General features: G+C 37.4%; 1 protein-coding gene across 6 annotated transcripts in view; it reads right to left on the reverse strand.

The window, feature by feature from the left end:
- LOC128653722 (ultra-long-chain fatty acid omega-hydroxylase) overlaps nucleotides 1-23,404 on the reverse strand; it is a 136,734-nt gene that overhangs the window by 93,692 nt on the left and 19,638 nt on the right. The window contains exons 1-2 of one of the 6 annotated variants that reach the window (XM_053707182.1): nucleotides 18,610-18,732; nucleotides 7,218-7,362 (exon numbers count right to left, since the gene is read on the reverse strand). The exons of 1 other annotated variant lie outside the window; for it this stretch is intronic. In XM_053707182.1, coding sequence (XP_053563157.1) covers nucleotides 7,218-7,341 — 124 coding nt within the window. In that variant the 5' untranslated portion in view covers nucleotides 7,342-7,362; nucleotides 18,610-18,732. Of the gene's footprint in view, nucleotides 1-7,217; nucleotides 7,363-18,609; nucleotides 18,755-23,404 lie in introns of those variants that run through there. 4 more of the 6 variants (XM_053707178.1, XM_053707177.1, XM_053707180.1 and 1 more) reach the window with 4 other exon arrangements.

Below are 23,404 nucleotides of genomic sequence, written 5' to 3' on the forward strand. Positions count from 1 at the left end.
TGTTATCATATCGACAGTTTTTAACTATCTTTAGTTTGGCATATATTCATCTATACAGTCGATGGTAGACTACAATTCTACATTTATTTTTGCCCCTTTTATCTAGTTATTCACCTAGTTATTTTTTAACAGACAAACTGTTTCGTTTTGTTATCCATACATTGAATTAATTATGTCTCAATGCCATCATTGGCCGATTTCACGTCCAATCACATCCGATGTATGTATTTTTAAATCTCACGGTAGGCATAACCTGTATACTAACTAATGAAACGGTAAGAGCTTGCGGCCGAGAAACGTGTTGTTTAGCTCTAATAAATACTTGTTTTTTTACCATACTCGGATTCTCTTTATGCTTATATGAACTTTACTTTGGGAAGTGTCCGGTCGACACACAGGAGCCTATCAGATTACATTGGTCTGGCTTTCACTCCTTCCACCGCAGCGCAGTTGGCATTGCTTTACTCCTTTCTCCCTGCCAGGAGCATATCCTTCCACTACACACAGATTGCAGGAGAATATTATCCGGCTGTGGAAATTCAGCAGTTTGCCTTGTTACCAACAAGATTTGTCCATCCATCGTACTGGCTGCTGTTTAAAGGTCAGCCTGCTCGTTTGCACTTCTTGCAATAAGAGTGACACCTCACTTGTGAGTACCTGTTCACTTGCTTCCATAACACTTTCTCACATTTGTTTGTAATTACCACACCATGAGGCGCTTTCTTGTTTTTGTTTTCACTTCTTAGATTCACTGACTCACCATTGGCCTCAAGAAAAGCTGCCCACATTTGAACTCTTTTCCTTCCAGTGGAAATTCACGTTATCACATTTGAACTTTTTTGCATGGAACACTATTATATACTTTAGGTCTACTATAACCCCCCTTTTTTACAGTACACTCATTATTTTTCAATATTATTGTGTTTTTATATATATATGTATATTTTATTTTGAAAGCATGGTTTTTGTCTTTTACAGTATTTTAATTTTCTAACAGACAAATAGGAATTGTCATATTGTATGTTTTATTATTTTTGATATCTAGATCCACACTATTTTTTCACATATTTTTTTTCTCCTTTTTTTTAATCAAATATTACTCAGGCGCACCCTATTTTTATATGCTCTTTGCATATTACTTTTAAATGCTTTTAATTACCTTTTTACTGTTTGCAACATCTAACCTAAGACCCACAGTCAGAATAATGACATCAAAATGTGCAAGAAATATACGGCTAGATTAAGAGTTTTTGTCGGTAAGGCTTGCGGCTCTAACGCTCCTTTTTTTCCACCGCTCCCTTAAGCCAACGCTGGTATTACAGGTTTTTTTAAACCTGGCGTTATCCGCAAAAAGATGAACGTTGAGCAAAATTTAGCTCCACATCTCACCTCAATACCAGCGTTGCTTACGGTAGCAGTACACTGGCTAAACGTGCTTGTGCACGATTTCCCCATAGGAAACAATGGGGCTGAGCTGGCTGAAAAAAAACCTAACACCTGCAAAAACGCAGTGTTCAGCTCCTAACGCAGCCCCATTGATTCCTATGGGGAAATAAAATTTATGTCTGCACCTAACACCCTAACATGAACCCCGAGTCTAAACACCCCTAATCTTACACTTATTAACCCCTAATCTGCTGCCCCGACATCGTCGCCACCTGCATTATACTATTAACCCCTAATCTGCCGCTTCGGACACCGCCGCCACCTACATTATACTTATAAACCCCTAATCTGCTGCCCCCAACATCGCCAACACCTACATTATAGTTATTAACCCCTAATCTTGCCCCCCCCAAACGTCGCAGCAACTATAATAAATTAATTAACCCCTAATCTGCCGGCGCCAACGTCGCCGCCACTATAATAAAGTTATTAACCCCTAAACCTAACCCTAACACCCCCCTAATTTAAATATAATTTAAATAAATCTAAATAAAATAACTACAATTAAATAAAGTATTCCTATTTAAAACTAAATACTTACCTATAAAATAAACCATAAGATAGCTAAAATATAACTAATAGTTACATTGTAGCTAGCTTATGATTTATTTTTATTTTACAGGCAACTTTGTATTTATTTTAACTAGGTACAATAGTTATTACATAGTTATTAACTATTTAATAACTACCTAGCTAAAATAAGTACAAAATTGCCTGTAAAATAAATCCTAACCTAAGTTACAAAACACTAAATTACACAAACACTAAATTACAAAAAAAATTACAAGAAGTTTAAAATAATTACACCTAATCTAAGCCCCCTAATAAAATAAAAAAGCCCCCCAAAATAATAAAATGCCCTACCCTATACTAAATTACAAATAGCCCTTAAAAGGGCCTTTTGCGGGGCATTGCCCCAAAGTAATCAGCTCTTTTACCTGTAAAAAAAGAAATACAACCTCCTCCCAACATTATAACCCACCACCCACACACCCAACCTTACTCTAAAACCCACCCAATCCTCCCTTAAAAAAAACTAACACTACCTCATTGAAGATCACCTTCACCCAGCCGGGCCGAAGTCATCCAAGAAGCCGGGCCCAAGTGGTCCTCCATCCGGCAGAAGTCTTAACCGATCGGGGCAGAAGAGGTCCTCCATCCGGCAAAAGTCTTCATCCAAGCGGCACCTTCTATCTTCATCCTTCTGGCGCGGAGCGGCTCCATCTTGAAGACATCCAGCGCGGAGCATCCTTCCTGGCCGACGGACTAACAACGAATGAAGGTTCCTTTAAATGACATCATCCAAGATGGCGTCCCTTGAATTCTGATTGGCTGATAGAATCCTATCAGCCAATCGGATTTAAGGTAGGAAAAATCCGATTGGCTGATCCAATCAGGCAATCGGATTGAGCTTGCATTCTATTGGCTGATTGGAACAGCCAATAGAATGCGAGGTCAATCCGATTGGCTGATTGCATCAGCCAATCAGATTTTTCCTACCTTAATTCCGATTGGCTGATAGAATCCTATCAGCCAATTGGAATTCAAGGGACGCCATCTTGGATGACGTCATTTAAAGGAACCTTCATTCGGCATTAGTCCGTCGGCCAGGAAGGATGCTCCGCATTGGATGTCTTGAAGATGGCGCCGCTCCGCAAGAATGAAGATAGAAGATGCTGCTTGGATGAAGACTTTTGCCGGATGGAGGACCTCTTCTGCCCCGGCTGGGTGAAGACGTCTCCCAGTAAGGTGATCTTCAATGGGGTAGTGTTAGTTTTTTTTAAGGGGGGGATTGGGTGGGTTTTAGAGTAAGGTTGGGTGTGTGGGTGGTGGGTTTTAATGTTGGGGGAGGTTGTATTTATTTTTTTACAGGTAAAAGAGCTGATTACTTTGGGGCAATGCCCCGCAAAAGGCCCTTTTAAGGGCTATTTTTAATTTAGTATAGGGTAGGGCATTTTATTATTTTGGGGGGCTTTTTTATTTTATTAGGGGGCTTAGATTAGGTGTAATTATTTTAAACTTCTTGTAATTTTTTTTGTTGTAATTTAGTGTTTGTGTAATTTAGTGTTTTGTAACTTAGGTTAGGATTTATTTTACAGACAATTTTGTACTTATTTTAGCTAGGTAGTTATTAAATAGTTAATAACTATGTAATAACTATTGTACCTAGTTAAAATAAATACAAAGTTGCCTGTAAAATAAAAATAAATCATAAGCTAGCTACAATGTAACTATTAGTTATATTGTAGCTATCTTATGGTTTATTTTATAGGTAATTATTTAGTTTTAAATATGAATATAATTAATTGTAGTTATTTTATTTAGATTTATTTAAATGGTGGGTTTTAATGTTGGGGGAGGTTGTATTTCTTTTTTTTACAGGTAAAAGAGCTGATTACTTTGGGGCAATGCCCAGCAAAAGGCCCTTTTAAGGGCTATTTGTAATTTAGTATGGGGATAGGGCATTTTATTATTTTGGGGGCTTTTTTATTTTATTAGGGGGCTTAGAGTAAGTGTAATTAGTTTAAACTTCTTGTAATTTTTTATTTATGTAATTTAGTGGGGGTTTTTTCCGTAATTTAGTTTATTAAATTTAATTGTATTTAATTGTAGGTAATTTAAGTAATTAGTTTAATGATAGTGTAGAGTTAGGTGTAATTGTAACTTAGGTTAGGATTTATTTTACAGGTAATTTTGTACTTATTTTAGCTAGGTAGTTATTAAATAGTTAATAACTATTTAATAACTATTGTACCTAGTTAAAATAAATACAAAGTTGCCTGTGAAATAAATATAAATCCTAAGCTAGCTACAATGTAACTATTAGTTATATTGTAGCTAGCTTAGGGTTTATTTTATCGGTATTTAGTTTTAAATAGGAATCATTTATTTAATTTTGTTAAATTTATTTCGTTTAATTTAAATTATATTTAAGTTAGGGGGTTTAGGGTTAGGTTTAGACTTAGGTTTAGGGGTTAACACCTCTCTCCTGCCTTCCATTCTGATGAGATTGTTACATTGTGCTTGGTTAATACCTTTAATATAGTAGCAGCGACGTTGGGGGTGGCAGATTAGGGGTTAATAAATGTAAGTAGGTGTCGGCGATGTTAGGGCAGGCTGATTAGGGGTTAATAAAATTTAGTGTTTGCAAGGCGGGAGTGTGGCGGTTTAGGGGTTAATACATTTATTAAAGTGGCGGCGATGTCCGGTCAGCAGATTAGGGGTTAATAATTGTAGGTAGGTGGCGGCGACATTGGGTGCGGCAGATTAGGGGTTAATAAATATAATGTAGGTGTCGGCGATGTTAGGGGCAGCAGATTAGGGGTTCATAGGTATAATGTAGGTGGCGTCAATGTCCAGTCGGCAGATTAAGGGTTAAAAATTCTTATTATAGTGTTTGCGATGTGGGGGGGCCTCGGTTTAGGGGTTAATAGATAGTTTATGGGTGTTAGTGTACTTTTTAGTACTTTTCTTAAGAGTTTTATGTTAAATGCGGTAGGAGTCTTGACAGGAGAGGGTCTACCGCTCACTTTTTCCAAGACTCGTAATACCGGCGTTCCAAATCCCATTGAAAAGATAGGATACACAATTGACGTAAGGGGATTTGCGGTAGCCTCGAGTCGCGGAAGAAAAGTGAGAGGTACACCTGTACCTGCCTGACTCGTAATACCAGCGGGCGTTAAAAAGCAGCGTTGGGACCTCTCAACGCTGCTTTTTAAGGCTAACGCCAAACTCGTAATCTAGGTGATAGATTTTTTTTGCCAAATGAATTAACATTTGTTCTAATTGCAACCTATGAGGCTCATGTTCTGTGCACATATACTTTGTCAAAATGAAAGACAAATTCACTGCATAAACTCAAATATTTGACACCTTTAAACTATCTAGTCTGTTGAATGTACTTTTTCCATTGAAAGAGGCATGTTACCCATATGCAGCATCATTTTAAGAAGCATATATGTAATATTAAAAAAAACAATATAATATAAAAATATATCTCTATGTATATAAGAAAGTAATGTTAATTAACATTTCTCCAATATCCATATTCCACTGTAGAAGGACTTTAAAACAACCAATCTGGATGCTTCTTTCAGGACTAGTAAGGGAGACTGCATCCAGTCACAATGAAACCCCACAAAATGATGATAAAATTCCCCTATATCACAATAAATCAAAGAATGCATTCAGCACTTACAACTCTGATTGGCTGCTTATTTTTTCACCAAATTGTAGATGCAATTAGGAAATGGAGCTGAATGGTAAATGTACACAGATTAATAAAGGATTATAAACTAGATTTTGAGCAATCACAGAACATGGAAGCCACAGCTCTTAAAAATGAATATACAGGTAGCCCTCAGTTTACGCAGGGGTTAGGTTCCAGAAGGAATGGTTGTAAATTGAAACTGTTGTAAATTGAAACCCAGTTTATAATGTAAGTCAATAGGAAGTGAAGGAGTTAGGTTCCAGGCCCCTCTCAAAATTGTCATGAGTAACACCTAATACATTATTTTTAAAGCTTTGAAATGAAGACTTTAAATGCTAAACAGCATTATAAACCTAATAAAATAATCACACGACACAGAATATATAATTAAACTAAGTTATATGAACAAAAACATTTGCTAAACAGCATTATAAACCTAATAAAATAATCACACAACACCGACTTCACTTGCATTTTTCTGCAAACAGTTCTTTCTATGCATTCCAATCTGGACTGATTTATTGACAGGAAGTTATTGTTCCTTTGAAATCTGCTCAATAGGTCAGATCTGGTTAAACTGATTAATTTCAGCTTGCTTGGCTTTGTTGCAACACAAGCTCCACCTACTGGCAATTTTAATAAATGCACTGCTTCTCAATAGCAGTCACATGACTGGAAAAAAAGGTTGTTATTCTGAAACGGTGTAAATTGAACCGTTGTAAAACGAGGGCCACCTGTATACACGCAGCATTACAATTTCTTAAGAAAGTATGCATTTGGCTAATCAATATTTTGGCAGGCTGCTAAATTTGAATCAAATTTGTCAAACCCTGCTAAGTGCTAAAACATATTGCTATTTACATTTATTTTGTGCATTTTATTTTAAAAAGGAAAATATACCTGATTAAAAAAAAGTAAATCCTTATTAATTTTCATGCAAATATTTTTTTTAGTTTGGACCAGTGGTTCTCAAACATTTTTGCCACGTGACGAAGCTATATTAAAGGGACAGTAAAATTGAAGGTTTATGATACAGATAGAGCAAGCAATTTTAAACAACTTTCCAATTTCTTCTATAATCAAATGTGCTTTGTTTTCTTGGTAGGCGCGTGCACATCTTTAGCATTCTATATCAGCAGTGTTTGCAACTATGTATAACATTACTATAAACGCTGTTGCAAACGCTGGTGCCAGATGGCTAGAGACACGTACATGCTCCAGAGTTCAACTGAAATTACTCTTTATCAAAGGATGCCAGGAGAACTAAGCACATTTGATAATAGAAGTATATAAGAAAGTGGTTTTAAATGTCGTGCTCTATCCAAACTAAGTTTAATTCTGACTTTACTGTCCCTTTAAAGTTAAATAATGATAGTGCAATTATATAAAGATGAAAATAATCTGAAATAATAATTGTATAAAGGAAATAAAAAGGTGAGGTTTCCAAATTAAAAGAAAATACCATGACCATTTTACTCTCAGACCCAATTCTTTGTGACACCCAGAGTCACTAATTTGAGAATCACTGGTTTAGACCAAACAATATGGCAACAAATGGTACCTGGTGCCCGAAGCATGGGGAGGATGGTGTCTGGGTGAAAGAGCCGTATGAGTGGAATGTTTGGACCAAACCACCAAACACAGGAGTCTACATGATCGCTGACGATTTTTAAAACATCCTGCATCCCCTCCTCTGTGCTTCTCGCCTGCAAGCAAGCGGTCACACATCAGACATGGAGGGAACAGTTAAACTTTTTTTTATTTAGGTTTTTATTATAAAAGTCATTAGACCCTTGAGGTCCTGGACTGGTTGGCTATTGCGAAAGTACAAATTCAGGTCACCGGATGAACAAGCAGCTCAGACAAACATTGTTGTCACTCCCACCAACACAGATTCGTCATCTACCCATAAAATTCCCCATTTTTCCCCTCTCCCCATTTTTTTTTTTCTGTCCCCTCCCCCTCTTTCTTTTTATTTCTTTGAATTTCAGTATTCATGGATATGGATGCATATCTGTTTTAGAAAAGTTTGTTGAAATAAGTTAATGTAGATAATGGGAATGAAACTGTCGCCCAGAGGGGGCAGTCTCTCTGTGCACTGAGCTCAACACGGAGAAATAAAGATGGAACCAGCATTGCTAGAACCTAGAGATTAATGGACGTTGTTGTTACAGATGAGGTGAGGTCAAATACTTGCACTTATGTAATGTGAGTCCATTAGTTCTATATGTTCCTTTTTTGTTTTAAGGTCTTGATGACACATCTTTGCTTTTTATTGTAAATTTGACCTCTAGGGTACCTCCTTACAGAGGTCATCAGAGGAACAGATATTGGTATTTATATTTCATGATTAATCTTTAAAACGTAATAAAAATCTATTTAAACATAAAAGTAATTAGATCAGCAACAGCTCGCTAGCTCTCTCAAACCTCTTCTTGCTTCCATCCCCTCCTTTTCCTGTCCTGATGAATCCATCTGCCACTATAATTCCACCCTTACATCAGTCCTTGATAACCTGGCCCCACCTACCATAGCTCGGAAAACATTCACTCATCCTCAGCCCTGGCATACTCCTCTGACACGGTACCTATGCAGATGTTCCCGTACTGCTGAGCGACACTGGAGGAAATCTTGGAGTTCTGCTGACTTTCTTCACTATAAGTTCATCTTGAACTCTTACTATTCTGCCTTTAATCTATATAAGCAACATTACTTCTCTACTCTTTCTTCAAACCCAAAACATCTGTTCTCCACATTCAATACTCTTCTCCACCCACCTCCCACCACAACTTTTCTCTCAGCCCAAGACTTTGCCAGCTACTTCAACAACTCCATCAGAAATTAAATCGGCTCTCAACATACTACCGGAATCCCACCCCCTCAAAAGCTCACAATCATCCAAAACCCACATAGCCATAAACTTAGCTCTTTTGACCCTGTTACAGAGGATGACGTTTCTGCCCTTGTACTATCCTGTCACCTCACTACCTGTCCCCTCGACCCTATCCCCTCACAACTACTCACCTTCCTCTCTTCTACCATTACCCCTTTACTCACACACATCTTCAACCTCTCCCCCAGCAACGGTATAGTTCCCACATCTCTTAAATATGCATTAGTCACACCTATCCTCAAAAAACCTTCTCTCGATTCAACCTCCCCATCCAACTACCGCCCTATTTCCCTACTACCTCTTGCCTCAAAGCTTCTTAAAAAGCTAGTATATGCTTGACAATCCCATTTCCTTACATTAAACTCCCTCCTTGACCCACTGCAATCTGGATTTCGCCCCCTTCACTCAACAGAGTCAGCAATTGTTAAGGTTACCAACGACCTACTTACAGCAAAATCAAAAGGGCACTTCTCTCTACTTATCCTCCTTGATCTGTCTGCAGCCTTTGATACTGTCGACCACCCTCTTTTGCTCCATACCCTGCAATCCTTCGGCATCTGTGAAACAGCTCTCTCTTGGTTCTCTTCCTATCTGTCTAACCGTACCTTTAGTGTAGCCTTCTCTGGGGTATCCTCTGCCCCGTTACCTCTTTCTGTTGGGGCACCGCAAGGCTCTGTCCTCAGTCCCCTTCTCTTCCCAATCTACATGTCCTCACTAGGTTTCTTAATAAGGTCCCATGGGTTTCATTTTCATTTGTATTCCGACGATACCCAAATCTACCTCTCTGTACCAGAACTATCTCCTTCCTTGCTAACCCGTATCACTAACTGTCTCTCTAATATCTCATCTTGGATGTCCTCTCATTACCTCAAGCTAAATCTCTACAAAACTGAGCTCCTTATTTTCCCCCCATTTCTTCGAAAATCTCCAGCCCCCATGTCTCTATAACTGTTGACAACTCCATCATTACCCCAACCTCACATGCCCGATGTCTTGGGGTCACACTTGACTCAGATCTTTCTTTCACTCCTCACATTCAGTCCTTGGCTAAAGCCTGCCGCTTCCACCTTAAAAACATCGCTAAAATTAGACTTTTCCTTACACAAGACACAACAAAGATTTTAATTCACTCTCTCATCCATTCCCGCCTTGACTACTGCAATTCTATCCTCTCTGGTCTCCCTAGCTGCTGCCTAGCTCCTTTACAATCCATAATGAATGCCTCTGCCAGGCTCATCTTCCTTGCACATCGCTCTTCATCTGCCGCACCTCTCTGCCAATCCCTTCACTGGCTTCCTCTTGCCTCCAGGATTAAACACAAAATTCTCACTCTGACACACAAAGCCCTCAATTGCACTGCTCCCCCTATATCTCAGACCTTGTCTCCAGATACTCTCCCTCCCATCCCCTTCGCTCCGCTCATGATCTCCTACTCTCTTCCTCTCTTTTTACCTCCTCACATTCCCATCTACAAGATTTCTCAAGACTGGCTCTCATCTTATGGAACTCTCTGCCTCGCTCCACAAGAATCTCCCCTAGTTTTAAAAGTTTCAAGTTCTCCCTGAAGACTCTACTATTCAGGGATGCATACAACCTACACTAACCTTCCTATCTCGACTGCTATCCCCTAAAACCCCATAGCATGTAAGCCTATGAGCCCAGCTGTTTGTAGTTCACCTTCATAAGAGCTGACTACAACAGTGCAACTCTTGGCAGGGCCCTCTCTCCTCATTTGATCCCTGTAATCATTTTTTTATATACCACCTATGTTCAGAGCGCTGCAGAACCTGTTGGCGCTCTACAAATACCTGATAATAAATTAAAATCATGCTTAAAAGGGGCATGAAACACTTTTTTTCTTTTATGATTCAGATAGAGCATATTATTTTAAACAGCTTTACAGTTTACTTCTATTATCAAATGTCCTTCATTCTCTTGGTATCTTTTGTTGGAGGAGCAATGCACTCCTGGGAGCTAACTGAACATATTGGGTGAGTCAATGACAAGAAGCATATAGGTGCAGCCACCAATCTGCAACTAGCCCCCAGTAGTGCATTGCTGCTCCACATAGGTATGTTTTTGAACAAAAGATAGCAAGTGAACAAAGCAAAATAGAGCAAATAAGTCAAGGTAAACTCCGGAGTGTGCACGTGTCTGCAGCACTATATGACAGCAGTTTTGCAACACTGTTTTGTTATGGCTAATTGTTAACAAATGGGATGAACCACAAATTACCTAAATTGTATATTCTTCTATAGTGACATCTCTGCTGTAGACTATAACAGCGGTTTTCAAAGACTTAGGCAGTGACCCTCCTCAAAATAGATGGTACTTTTTTCTCTTTAAAGAAAATTGTAATAAATGTTTTTAAAAAAAACGATATTTTTATTTTATCAACGGAACAACAGAGAATATATAACAAAAAATAGTTAAGATTAAATACAAATTATTGTCTTAGAGTTTGTTTTCTCATTATCAATCAGTATATTGACCATGTGTTTGATTGCTTACGCTTGGATTTGTCTCATACACATCCAGATCGATCCTGAGGTTCCATTATATCAGCTGGGCATACTTGGGGATGCGTCTATGTGAGGAACCAAGCATTAGAAGGAATGAATGTATCTTGTGCTGCACTTAGTAAATGATCTGCAGATTCAGATTTCCTATGTGTAGCCCCAGATTTGAAATTTATCTCTATAGTAATATTATTTCCCATTGGTCTAAGGCACTGGTTTTCATACCTGTCCTCAGACCTCCCTAACAGGCCAGATTTTGAGGATATCTGAACCAGAGCACAGGTGAAACAATCAGCTGATTAGTAACCATGGTTATTTTACCTGCTCTCACTCAAGGTAATCTGAAAACCTGGCCTGTTGGGGAGGCCTGAGGACAGTTTTTAAAACCAGTGGTCTAAGGATAATCCAGTTTCAAGTTTTTACTTAACTGGTATTATTATTTTAATTTAGTATCAATAAAGTAATCACTTTATAATTAGTAGAAGATTAAGCTCCAATCCTCTCTCTCTTTTCTTTTCTTTTTCTTATCTTGTCCTTTTGTGCTTTGCCTTTTTATTGCCCATTCTATTCTATTTTATGAACCTAGTTTATTACTAAGTAGGAGGAGGGTAGCACGGAATAGAGTAAACTTATTTTTTGTTTCCTATTCTTTATCTTCACCACCAATTTACACAGTGCCAGTTCTATGTGTGTTCTTTCTAAAACAAACACTGTGCCAAAGTGAACTTTATGTGCACAACACTGCGAATTACTATAAGAGTGTAAAAAGAAAATGATTTAAATACATTGCAGTATTTTATTATTGTACTATTGTTTGTATATAACTATGTGTTTAATCCTTGAATATTGTTCAGCACCAGAGCAGTAGTGTGGGAACTAGTGGAACACATATGGTGAGCCAATGACAAGAGACAAATGTGTAGCCACCAACCTCCCGCTAGCTGCCAGTAATGTATTGCTGCTGCTGAGGATATGTACATATGCTTTTCAACAAAGGATACCGAGAGAAAGATGAATATGTAATTTTGACTTTCATGTCAATTAAAATTGGATAGGATTGCCAAAAAAATAGGATTTAGGACTTTGTATCCTTTTCTACTAGGCATTCACCGTAATACACTTAGGGCCCTATTTATTTAGCTGCACATGCAGCTTGGGGGCCTCAGTGTTTCAACATTAGTTCAGTGGACCTAAGCTACATAGCCTCTCTGCCACCTAAAGTGTGGCAGACTTACGTTATCCCGATCTGATCTGGATGATTGACAACCCCTGTGGCAGGGACAAAACTACAGGGGGTGCAGAGGTCGCAACTGCGACTGGGCCCCCAAGGGTGGGGCCCCAGCTTAAAAAAAAATAAAAAAAATTAACGATAAAAAACGTTGACCTGCCACTGCCTGCACTGATATCATGCGAGTGTGACATGATGCTTCACTATTGTCTCTGACTACAGGGGTAAGTGTTTCTGTTTTACCCATTGGTGTTTATGTGTGTATGTGTGTATATATGTATGTGACTGTGTGTGTATTTATGCATGTATGTGTGTGTGTGTGTGTGTGTGTATGTATGTATGTGACTGTGTGTGTATGTGTGTGTGTGTGACTGTGTGTGTATTTATGCATGTATGTGTGTGTGTGTGTGTATGTATGTATGTGACTGTGTGTGTATTTATGCATGTATGTGTGTGTGTGTGTGTGTGACTGTGTGTGTATTTATGCATGTATGTGTGTGTGTGTGTGTGTGACTGTGTGTGTATTTATGCATGTATGTGTGTGTGTGTGTGTGTGACTGTGTGTGTATTTATGCATGTATGTGTGTGTGTGTGTGTGTGTGTGTATGTATGTATGTGACTGTGTGTGTATTTATGCATGTATGTGTGTGTATGCATGTATGTGTGTATGTATATATGTGACTGTGTGTGTATTTATGCATGTATGTGTGTGTGTGTATGTATGTATGTGACTGTGTGTGTATTTATGCATGTATGTGTGTGTGTGACTGTGTGTGTATTTATGCATGTATGTGTGTGTGTGTGTATGTATGTATGTGACTGTGTGTGTATTTATGCATGTATGTGTGTGTGTGTGTGTATGTATGCATGTATGTGTGTATGTATATATGTGACTGTGTGTGTATTTATGCATGTATGTGTGTATGTATATATGTGACTGTGTGTGTGTGTATATATATATATATATATATATATATATATATATATATATATATATATGTGACTGTGTGTGTATTTATGCATGTATGTGTGTGTGTGTGTGTGTGTGTATATGTATATGTGACTGTGTGTGTGTATTTATGCATGTATGTGTGTATGTATATATGTGACTGTGTGTGTATTTATGCATGTATGTGTGTGTGTGTGTGTGTGTGTGTATGTATGTATGTATGTATGTATGTGACTGTGTGTGTATTTATGCATGTATGTGTGTGTATGCATGTATGTGTGTATGTATATATGTGACTGTGTGTGTATTTATGCATGTATGTGTGTATGTATATATGTGACTGTGTGTGTGTATTTATGCATGTATGTGTGTGTGTGTGTGTATGTATGCATGTATGTGTGTATGTATATATGTGACTGTGTGTGTATGTATGCATGTATGTGTGTATGTATATATGTGACTGTGTGTGTATTTATGCATGTATGTGTGTGTGTGTGTGTATGTATGCATGTATGTGTGTATGTATATATGTGACTGTGTGTGTATTTATGCATGTATGTGTGTATGTATATATGTGACTGTGTGTGTGTGTATATATATATATATATATATATATATATATATATATATATATGTGACTGTGTGTGTATTTATGCATGTATGTGTGTGTGTGTGTGTGTGTGTATATGTATGTGACTGTGTGTGTATTTATGCATGTATGTGTGTATGTATATATGTGACTGTGTGTGTGTATTTATGCATGTATGTGTGTATGTATATATGTGACTGTGTGTGTATTTATGCATGTATGTGTGTGTGTGTGTGTGTATGTATGTATGTATGTATGTATGTGACTGTGTGTGTATTTATGCATGTATGTGTGTGTATGCATGTATGTGTGTATGTATATATGTGACTGTGTGTGTATTTATGCATGTATGTGTGTATGTATATATGTGACTGTGTGTGTGTATTTATGCATGTATGTGTGTATGTATATATGTGACTGTGTGTGTATTTATGCATGTGTATGTTTGCGGAACCAGCAAATTACAGACCTTGTTATTACAGCATGGGGGGCGGGGGGTAAACAGTGTCACTATACAGTACCACTATATACAATACGGGGGGGGGCTGGACCATGTCACAGACTACTGTGGTCACTTTATAAAGTACTGGGGCGGGTAGGGTCAGGCCAGCCATCTCACCGGCAGAATACAGACTGTGTCACTGACTCACTATATACAGTACTGGTGGGTTAAGCTTTGTACTATATACAGTAATAGGGGGTCAGACCATCTCACAGACTGTGGGCACAGGGTACCTCCTTTTGCAGACATGTAATCTGATTCACATTTTTTTTCTGTGTTAAATGAAAAAAAAAGAAAAAAGAAAAAAAAAAGATATGTATCAAATACAGTTTTTTTGGGGGGTGGGGGCCCTTCTTAGATTCTTGCACCTAGGCCCTGTGGTTTCTAGTTACGCCTCTGCCCTGTGGGATTGTACAAGCAGAGACTTGTGCAACAATAAATACAAGCAGCACATGCTGCCTAATTGCGCAAAGTCAAACAGACAAGGTTCCTGACAGCAAACCTTGTCCGCTTGGCAAATGATAAAAAGAGCTCCTAAACTTCATATTGATACAGCATTTTATTTATTTATTTGTATTATATAAACTGTACTTTGAAAATGAACTACTAAATCTAAAGAAAAGATGAGTGCTTTCATCTACCCACCAAACTGATGTAATAAATGACTAGTCAGCTTGTGCTGTTCAGTCTCTTTCAGGATTCCTAACAGGAAACGCCAGGCAAAGAAAAGCCATCTATCAGCATTCCAATTGTCCAGGTCAATAACTGGAACCTTATCAGGCTTTAACACTGAAGAAAACTGGCAAAAAAATAGGCAAAGTGGCATAATATATCAGCTAACGTGTGTTGGCCTACATACAAGCTTTTGTCAAAAAGTAAAGCCTAACCCACAGATGCTAATTATTTAAACTGCAAAACAACCAATCGGAGATTGCTATGAGCTGTGGAATCAATCCTATGTGAATATGTGGCTTACTCATCAGACCACCCACCTATACAGATCTGTAATCACACCCTTTTCCTTTCATTTTTGTAAACCACATCTGCCCCCACCTACACCATATTCTATCTAGGGTCGTGGGAGACAACAACATTTTTTCTTAAGGGACACTGAACCCAGATTTGTTTCTTTTGTGATTCAAATAGAGCATGACATTTTAAGCAACTTTCTAATTTACTCCTATTATCAAATTTTCTTCGTTCTCTTGCTATCTTTATTTGAAAAAGAAGGCATCTAAGCTTTTTTTGGTTCAGAACTCTGGATAGCACTTTTTTATTGGTGGATGAATTTATCCACCAATCAGTAAGAACAACCCAGGTTGTTCACCAAAAATGGGCCGGCATCTAAATTTACATTCTTGCATTTCAAATAAAGATACCAAGAGAATGAAGAAAATTTGATAATAAGAGTAAATTAGAAAGTTGCTTAAAATTTCATGCTCTATTTGAATCACGAAAGAAAAAAATTGGGTTCAGTGTCCCTTTAAAGAATACACACACAACACATTTATCAATGTTACAATAACGATGTGTCTTTTGAGTATGAAGAGCCAAAGGAAGATCTCACTATATTTATTGAAAAACATAATGGTAATAAACCTGGTCTCGTTTTTACTTAAAGTGGTAACTAAACTGAAAAGAAGTTCTTAGACTTGGAAACAAAATTGATAATTTTTAACTAAATCCATTAGGACAGCTGTCGCCAACCAGTGGTCCATGAGAAGATGTTGGTGGAATTAATCTCCTCTGATGGTGTCACCCCTGTCGCGCCGCAACTCCCTACAGGACCTGGCTGGACATCAGTTGAAACCGACAGAGGAGCTTGCGTAGCTAGATTGTATTTTTAACTCCTTCTTCCCTTTACCTGTCTCTTTGTAGTAGTTTTCCTAATTCCTTCAGATGGACTTACATCACTGTTTGTCTTCCTCCCCCCCCCATCTTCTTTTTTTAAATGAAATATTAATTATTTTTCATTCTATTAATTTTCCCGCGCACAAAGCCATTCCACCTGAATTCCAGTAATTGCCATCCAGCAGATCAGCCATATCCCACCAGTATTATAGTAATTGCCAGTAACATCAGTCGGTTAGCTCACATCCATATTGAGCTTTCTGATATAAACTTAATAATAATAATTCCTAACTGGGGAGGTAACTTGGAAGTCTTGTGAGCATTTTAAACATAATTCTTTTTTTCCCACTTTCTGCCTCTGTTTCCAGCTCAAAAGTTGGCACTCACCCTTCATCTGTCATTTGGAAGTATTCTCTCAGTTCTGTCATTTAGTTAGTTAATTCCAAAAAATAATTCTTAAAAATGTGTAAATATATACATAATGTAAACTTAGCCATGGTTATATTAGTTCTGTACAGTATGTGTGCGTATATACTGTATATATATATATATATATATATATATATATATATATACACACACACATTATAGAGGTTTGTGCCTTTTTAAAAAAAAATCATGTTAGTGGTCCACAGGATTCAAAATTGTGAGTTTAGTGGTCCCTGAGGTCCGAAAGGTTGGTGACCCTTGGTTTAAGAAACAAAATACAACCAACTAATGTTTTAGTCGCCTGTATCACACGCTACCCATTGAGGAGGTGCCTACCTGTATATCACAAGAAACTATACCACTGATTAAGCATCTTCTGAGCTACATGTAAGATTCCTAGCTAGAGGCTTTTCACTACTTTATCTTATCAGTGGGTCAAATCTTGTGATAGACATGATCTTCTTAAGCCAAAGGTTTAAAAGGATATCTCAGCATTTATTTATTTTCATCACTGTACACTCCTTAAAGGATTTTTAACAGATACTGGAACAAATTATAGTCTGATGAAAACTTTATACTCAATTACATCCTTGATCATGGCTTAATTATTAAAATGGGCGGAATTTAAATGATATATTACTTTGTAGCCATTTTGTATACAACGACAAACAACCTCCTCTATTTAGATTGTCCACAGCTCTTGGAACGTGCAGAAAATACCCATAAATGATAAGGAAAGTAGAGATTGCTTAAAATAAAAAACAGTAATACTACAAAATACAAACAATACATCAACTGCAAAATGAAAAATGTAGTCTATTGTATAAACTGCCTTTGGGAATGACTGCCAGAAGCCTGGGCATAAGAACTGAACACTTAAAAGGGATATAAAGCCCATTTTTTTCTAACATCCTTCTAATTTACTTCTATTATCTAATTTGTTTTGTTCTCTTGGTATCTTTTGCTGAAAATGATACCTAGAGAGGCTCAGGAGCTGCTGATTGGCTCTGCACATATATAACTCATGTTATTGGCTCATCTGATGTGTTCAGCTACCTCCCAGTAGTGCATTGCTGCTTCTTCAACAAAGCATACCAAGAGAACAAACAATTTTGCTAATAGAAGTAAGTTTAAAATTGCAATCCCTATTTGAAATTTTGGCTTTAATGTCCCTTTAGGCAACAGCCAGTAATGACTTTGGAAAAAATAAAGAGTACATTAGTAGTAAGACAACTCACAGAAATGATTAAATAAAGAAGGATATAAAGAAGAGATATAACAAATAAACCATTTTAGGCTAAATATATCAAATGATTTGTTTACAAAAAACTCCATAGACTTTAATAGTGATTTCCTGTAGTTGCCCTATTATGCCTAAGAGGCCTCATGCAATTGCCCAGAAAGTACAAACCTTACTAGATGGTGCAAATTATTTTATTTAAAATTGTTTGCTGCCCTTGAGGATGAGTACATTGAAAGTACATTGGAAAAATGCAGTTCACTGCAAAGTATTAAAGGAACATGAAACCCAAGAATTTTCTTTCATGATTTAGATAGAGCATACATTTTAAAATGTTGTCTAAATTAGTGTTGTTCTCTTGGCATACTTTGTTGTAAAGAAAACATAGTTAGGTTTAGGAGCAGTAATGTACTACTAAGAGCTAACTGTTGATTGGTGGCTGTACATTTATGCCTCCTGTTGTTGGCTCATCAGTTCATCTAGCACACAGTAGTGTATTGCAGGTCCTTCAACAAAGAATACCAAGTGAATTAAGCAAATTTTATAATAGAAATTAATTGGAAATATGTTTAAAATGGTATGCTCTAACTAAATCAAGAAAGATAATTTTTGGGTTCCATGTCCCTTTAAGGTGTTTGGCATATGTTACAGTTTATGAACTGCTCATTTAGATAATATCATATACCTCCTCTTGGTCGCAGTCATAAATGGTTAAAATCCATTGATTCCAAAGAGAATTAGTTGTTACTATACCTGATGCTGCCACCATAGGTTTGATAGTGTCTGGGTGAACCAGTGATACTACAGGGATGGCTGGGCCCATCCAGGTCAGAATGGTTTGGGAAAAAGTGGAGACTAAGCTGCTGACTTGTGTCAGTCCCTCTTCATTCGGCAAAATCTGCAAGCAATGATAGGCATAAAGCAGAGTTATGGCAAAGCATATGATTTGGGCAAGCAGCAAAGAGGTTTATGTTAGAAAAACTGAATGTATTCAACTACTAGCATGGTTTGCAAAAGTGACTGCTTTGTGAACTAGCAACAGAGAAGCAGATTGTAAAAAAATAAAGAGTAAACGCATAAAGAAATATTTAATACAAGTGTGTTATGCAGATACAATTGTTCTGCAAGCTGGAAAAAACTAAATTTATACTTTCCTGATAAATTATTTTCTTTCGGGATGACGAGTCCATAGGAATTCCATAACATGTGGGATATACTTCCCCCACTAGGTAGGAGGCATAGAGCCGACAGAAGAGCCTTAATCCCTTCCCACCTCCCCTCTCTCATCAGTTTAACATATAACCGAGCAGAGAAAAGGAAACAGATAGGTAGGTAGACAAAAGTAGGAACTACAGAGGTGCAAATTAGAACTGTCACTCAAAAATTGAAACGGGAAATAAATTTATCGGGTAAGCATACATTTTGTTTTCTTTTGTATGATGATAAGGAATTCCATAACATGTTGAATTTAATACCCAAGCTGCGAGTCCATGTTAAGGAAAGAGAGGGACAGGACCCTGAGGCCTGAAGGAGTTTTCTGCCACAAGCCGTTTCCCAAAAAAAGGCAAAAACTTTAAAACGGAAAATCTTTAAAGTAAGCTTTGCAAATCTGCCCCAAGGATGCATCATCTATAATAGTCCAGGAAGTAGCAACTGAACTGGAAGGATAAGCTGAGATATGCCTACAAGGAGACTTCCCTGCCATCAATAAGTACTGATAATCACTTGATTGAACCAAGAGCTAAGGCTACCAGGAGCCTTCTTGCCTGTACAAAAACCAGAATAGTAAAAAAGCAAACTGAACTTTGTTTGGAATCCTAGTAGCTTAACAAAATATATTTAACATTCTAGAAAATCCAAAGAAGGTACTGTATATCAATTTTCAGTTTGACATTTTCTACAAACACAATTTTGGAGAATATCATACTGGGTTAGAAGAACAGTCTTATCCTTATGAAAACCCAGAAGAAGAAGAAAAGAGACTCACAGGAAAGCAGAGAATTCGGAAATTCTTCTAGCTGAGGTAAAGATAACAGAAAGAACCTCCAGGACAAAATATTACGCTGAACATAGGTTCAACAAAGATATGAACATTAGAAAGTCTGGCTAAATTCTTATGGAAAAGAATTGAAAAATAAGCAGAAATGTGGCCCTCAAGGAACTAGCAGATACTAAAGAATCCTACGGATCATAAAGAAATGCCAGGAAAACTCTCAGAAGAGCAGTCCAGTATGTCTTATGATTATGTCATGCCATTGGCTCCCCCTCTAAGAGGCTGCTATGTGAGCTGCCTCAAATTAGGATTTTAAAAGGCTGCGCTAAGCCTCAACCACCCAGTAAATGGAGCTGGTGCGCAAGTCTCCTAGGGAACATATTAGTTATGTTGCGCTATGGAGAGAGGCAGACCTGCTCACAGCCGCTCTCCATAGGCTTAACATGGAGATAATTTATTTTTTTTAAGATTTATTTTTGTATTTAAAAGCATTAATTATATTTTTTATTTCCTCATATGACAGTTAAGGCACTTCCTCCAATGACTGCACGTCCCTGTTATATACACATATTTATGTGTTAATATCTGTATATACACATAAAAAAAACATAAATATTTATGTATATATTCATATACATAAATATTTTTTATTTGCTGCCCAGCGCTGCTCGATTTACCCCCTGTGCTGCGCTAGTTTTTTTGCAGTGTCTGACGGCATCAGAATGAAGCTCCCATTGGCGAAAAGCTTCAAGGAGATGCAAACGTGAGGTCAGGTTCGCATTGCGTTCAACTTGTAATACCAGCGCACATTTGCACATTTGGAGTGCAAATATCGCAAGCACGAAAACACAACTTTGCGCTCAACTCATAATCTAGGCCTTATTAAGAATGTTCTGTAAATACAGAATCTATATTACATACAAAAAGTACATGTAATTAGGCTGATACACATATGTACACCAGCAAGAATTAACCAACAGAGTGTGAGGTTAAAATATGTAATATAAAATAATGTACATATACGTAACATTGCTGTACCAAACATTTTGTAACACAGCATCAGCCTTTGATGCACAGAAATATACATATATTGGTTGTACAGAATAAATATATTCTCAGGCATATGGTTTACTCTTAAATATAAAATGTGAGTCAGTTGAATCAGAACTCTGCAATATCTGAGGTATCTAAATCTGAGAGGAAGGTGTCTGGATGTCTGTTTCATGAGATAGTGACAAAACTCCAGATTTGCATTTGTGCTTACTTGGTTTAGGGATAACCACCTAATATGTAGTCATAGCCTTATGTAAATTGGATTTAAATTCAGGGGTACAAACTGTTGTAGCCCCCTGAGTAATATATACTGGAGCTGGGCATAAACTCCTAAAAGGAATAATGGCTGGAGGCTGATTAGAATTAGAAAGTAATAGTACAAATATTACATTAATGATTTATCTGACCAACAGGAACAGTTTTGCATAGAAAACAGTGATACTGCACAGGGTATGATTGCTAGATCTCCCTTCTAATGAGTCTGACATTTGTACAGCGGGAACAGACATATTAGACTCCATTAAATAACAATATTGTTCAGCTATAACAATGTAAGTAAAAACAAGAGAGTGTTATAGTAGTAAGCAGACCAATACTATAGCCAAAAGTAAATACACCACAGATACAGTGAACAGACAATGAGAGAAAATAGTGAGATTCACATTAAAGGGACACTGAACCCAAATTTTTTCTTTTGTGATTCAGATAGAGCATGCAATTTTAAGCAACATTCTAATTTACTCCTATTATCAATTTTTCTCCGTTCTCTTGCTATCTTTATTTGAAAAATAAGGCATCTAAGCTAAGGAGCCAGCCAATTTTTGGTTTAGGACACTGGACAGCACTTGTTTATTGGTGAGTAAATGTATTCATAAATCAGCAAGAACAACCCGGCATCTAAACTTACATTCTTGCTTTTCAAATAATGATACCAAAAGAATGAAGACAATTTGATAATAGGAGTAAATTAGAAAGTTGCTCAAAATTGCATGCTCTATCTGAATCACAAAAGAAAAAATTTGGGTTCAGTGTCCCTTTAAGCTCTTTTAAGCCATACAGAATCCCTACCCCCCTTGGCAGCTCTAGTGCAGGCACGTACCCCCTCAGAGAAATGATTTAAATATACAGGGATATATGTTTTGCTTAAAAAAATGACAGTTTACTTACCAGCTTAAACTCTGCCCAGGAGAAAAAATTGCGTCAGTGAGAGGCTCAGAGCCAACCACCCTAACGATGAGAAGCCTACTAACATGCTCAAAAGTAAAAAAAAATTGATAAAAACAGATAAAATATAAAAAATACCTCCCCACATAGGCTCCCTCCTTGTTGCCACCTGATCCGCTAATGTTTAAAGGTAACCATTAACTGCTGTAAGCAGCCGGCAGTTCTTAAAGGGTCATACACCAAATATTGAAGAAAAAATAAATAAAAAAATAATTTGCTGCTGAAGGGATAAATAGGATCCTAGGGCTCTCAAAATATCTGTAAAAATAATATAAGTCCCCTGTACAAAAACTTATGACCCATAATGTGTCTGCAGGGAAGCTGGCTATGTCCCCCAACTTTTCTTGTGCACAAACAAGTACCTACTGATAGCCTATGGGCTGCATGAGTGCCTGAGTCATTTACTGACTGCAGCATCCTCCACTGTCTTACCAGCATGATGTCTGCAGCTGTATCCAGTAGAGCCAATCCAGTGCTTGTACATGTACAGCAGAGGATCTGAGAGGAAGTGCCTGACACATAGTATTTTTCACTAGTGCTGTGTTTGCTTTAAAAGATATTATTATTATGGACTTTCCTGTGCTGGAGACGTACATTTTTTTCATTTTGAGTTTCTTAGAGGAAACCCTGTATTCCCACAAAAGGAGGCTTAGGGACATGTCCTTGTGACACTGGAGGGTAGTTATGGCTGAAATCCCATAGGGAGATGCTGCGCACATAACAAGGTATTTATATGCCCCTGTCTCATTCCATGTGCTGACATCTTTACTGCTGTTTTCTACCTACTGAATTAATCTACATTAGGGGTTAAGGGTCTAGAATAAGCTGAACAAGAGAAGAGAAGGGAGGCTCTTATGTTTGCTCTCAGTCTCCTCCTAGTGGCGGGAAGTATACCCTACATGTTATAGAATTCCTATGGACTCTTATCATCATACAAAAAAAACAAACACACTAAAGTATATTGGTGTAAGTGGTCCATTCAATATATGATGCTTAAATAAAAGATTCTTGCATAAGCTCAAATTCTAGTACAAATATAGCCTCAAAGCACATAAAACACATATAAAAATTATTCAGAGTGTAATTTTGTTAGCACAAAGTTGCCAAATTCTGTTTATACCATCTCTTCTGTAGTGGCTATTTATGGACTGATATACATCAGTCTAAATTAAAGTACTAGTCAGGTAACTAAAGAGACAGTCACAATTAAACATTCATGATTCAGACAGATCAATACATTTTAAGGAGCAGCCAATGCACTATTGGGAGTCAGCTGAA

This window comes from Bombina bombina, chromosome 3 (assembly GCF_027579735.1).
Source record: "Bombina bombina isolate aBomBom1 chromosome 3, aBomBom1.pri, whole genome shotgun sequence".
Taxonomy (NCBI): Eukaryota; Metazoa; Chordata; class Amphibia; order Anura; family Bombinatoridae; genus Bombina; species Bombina bombina.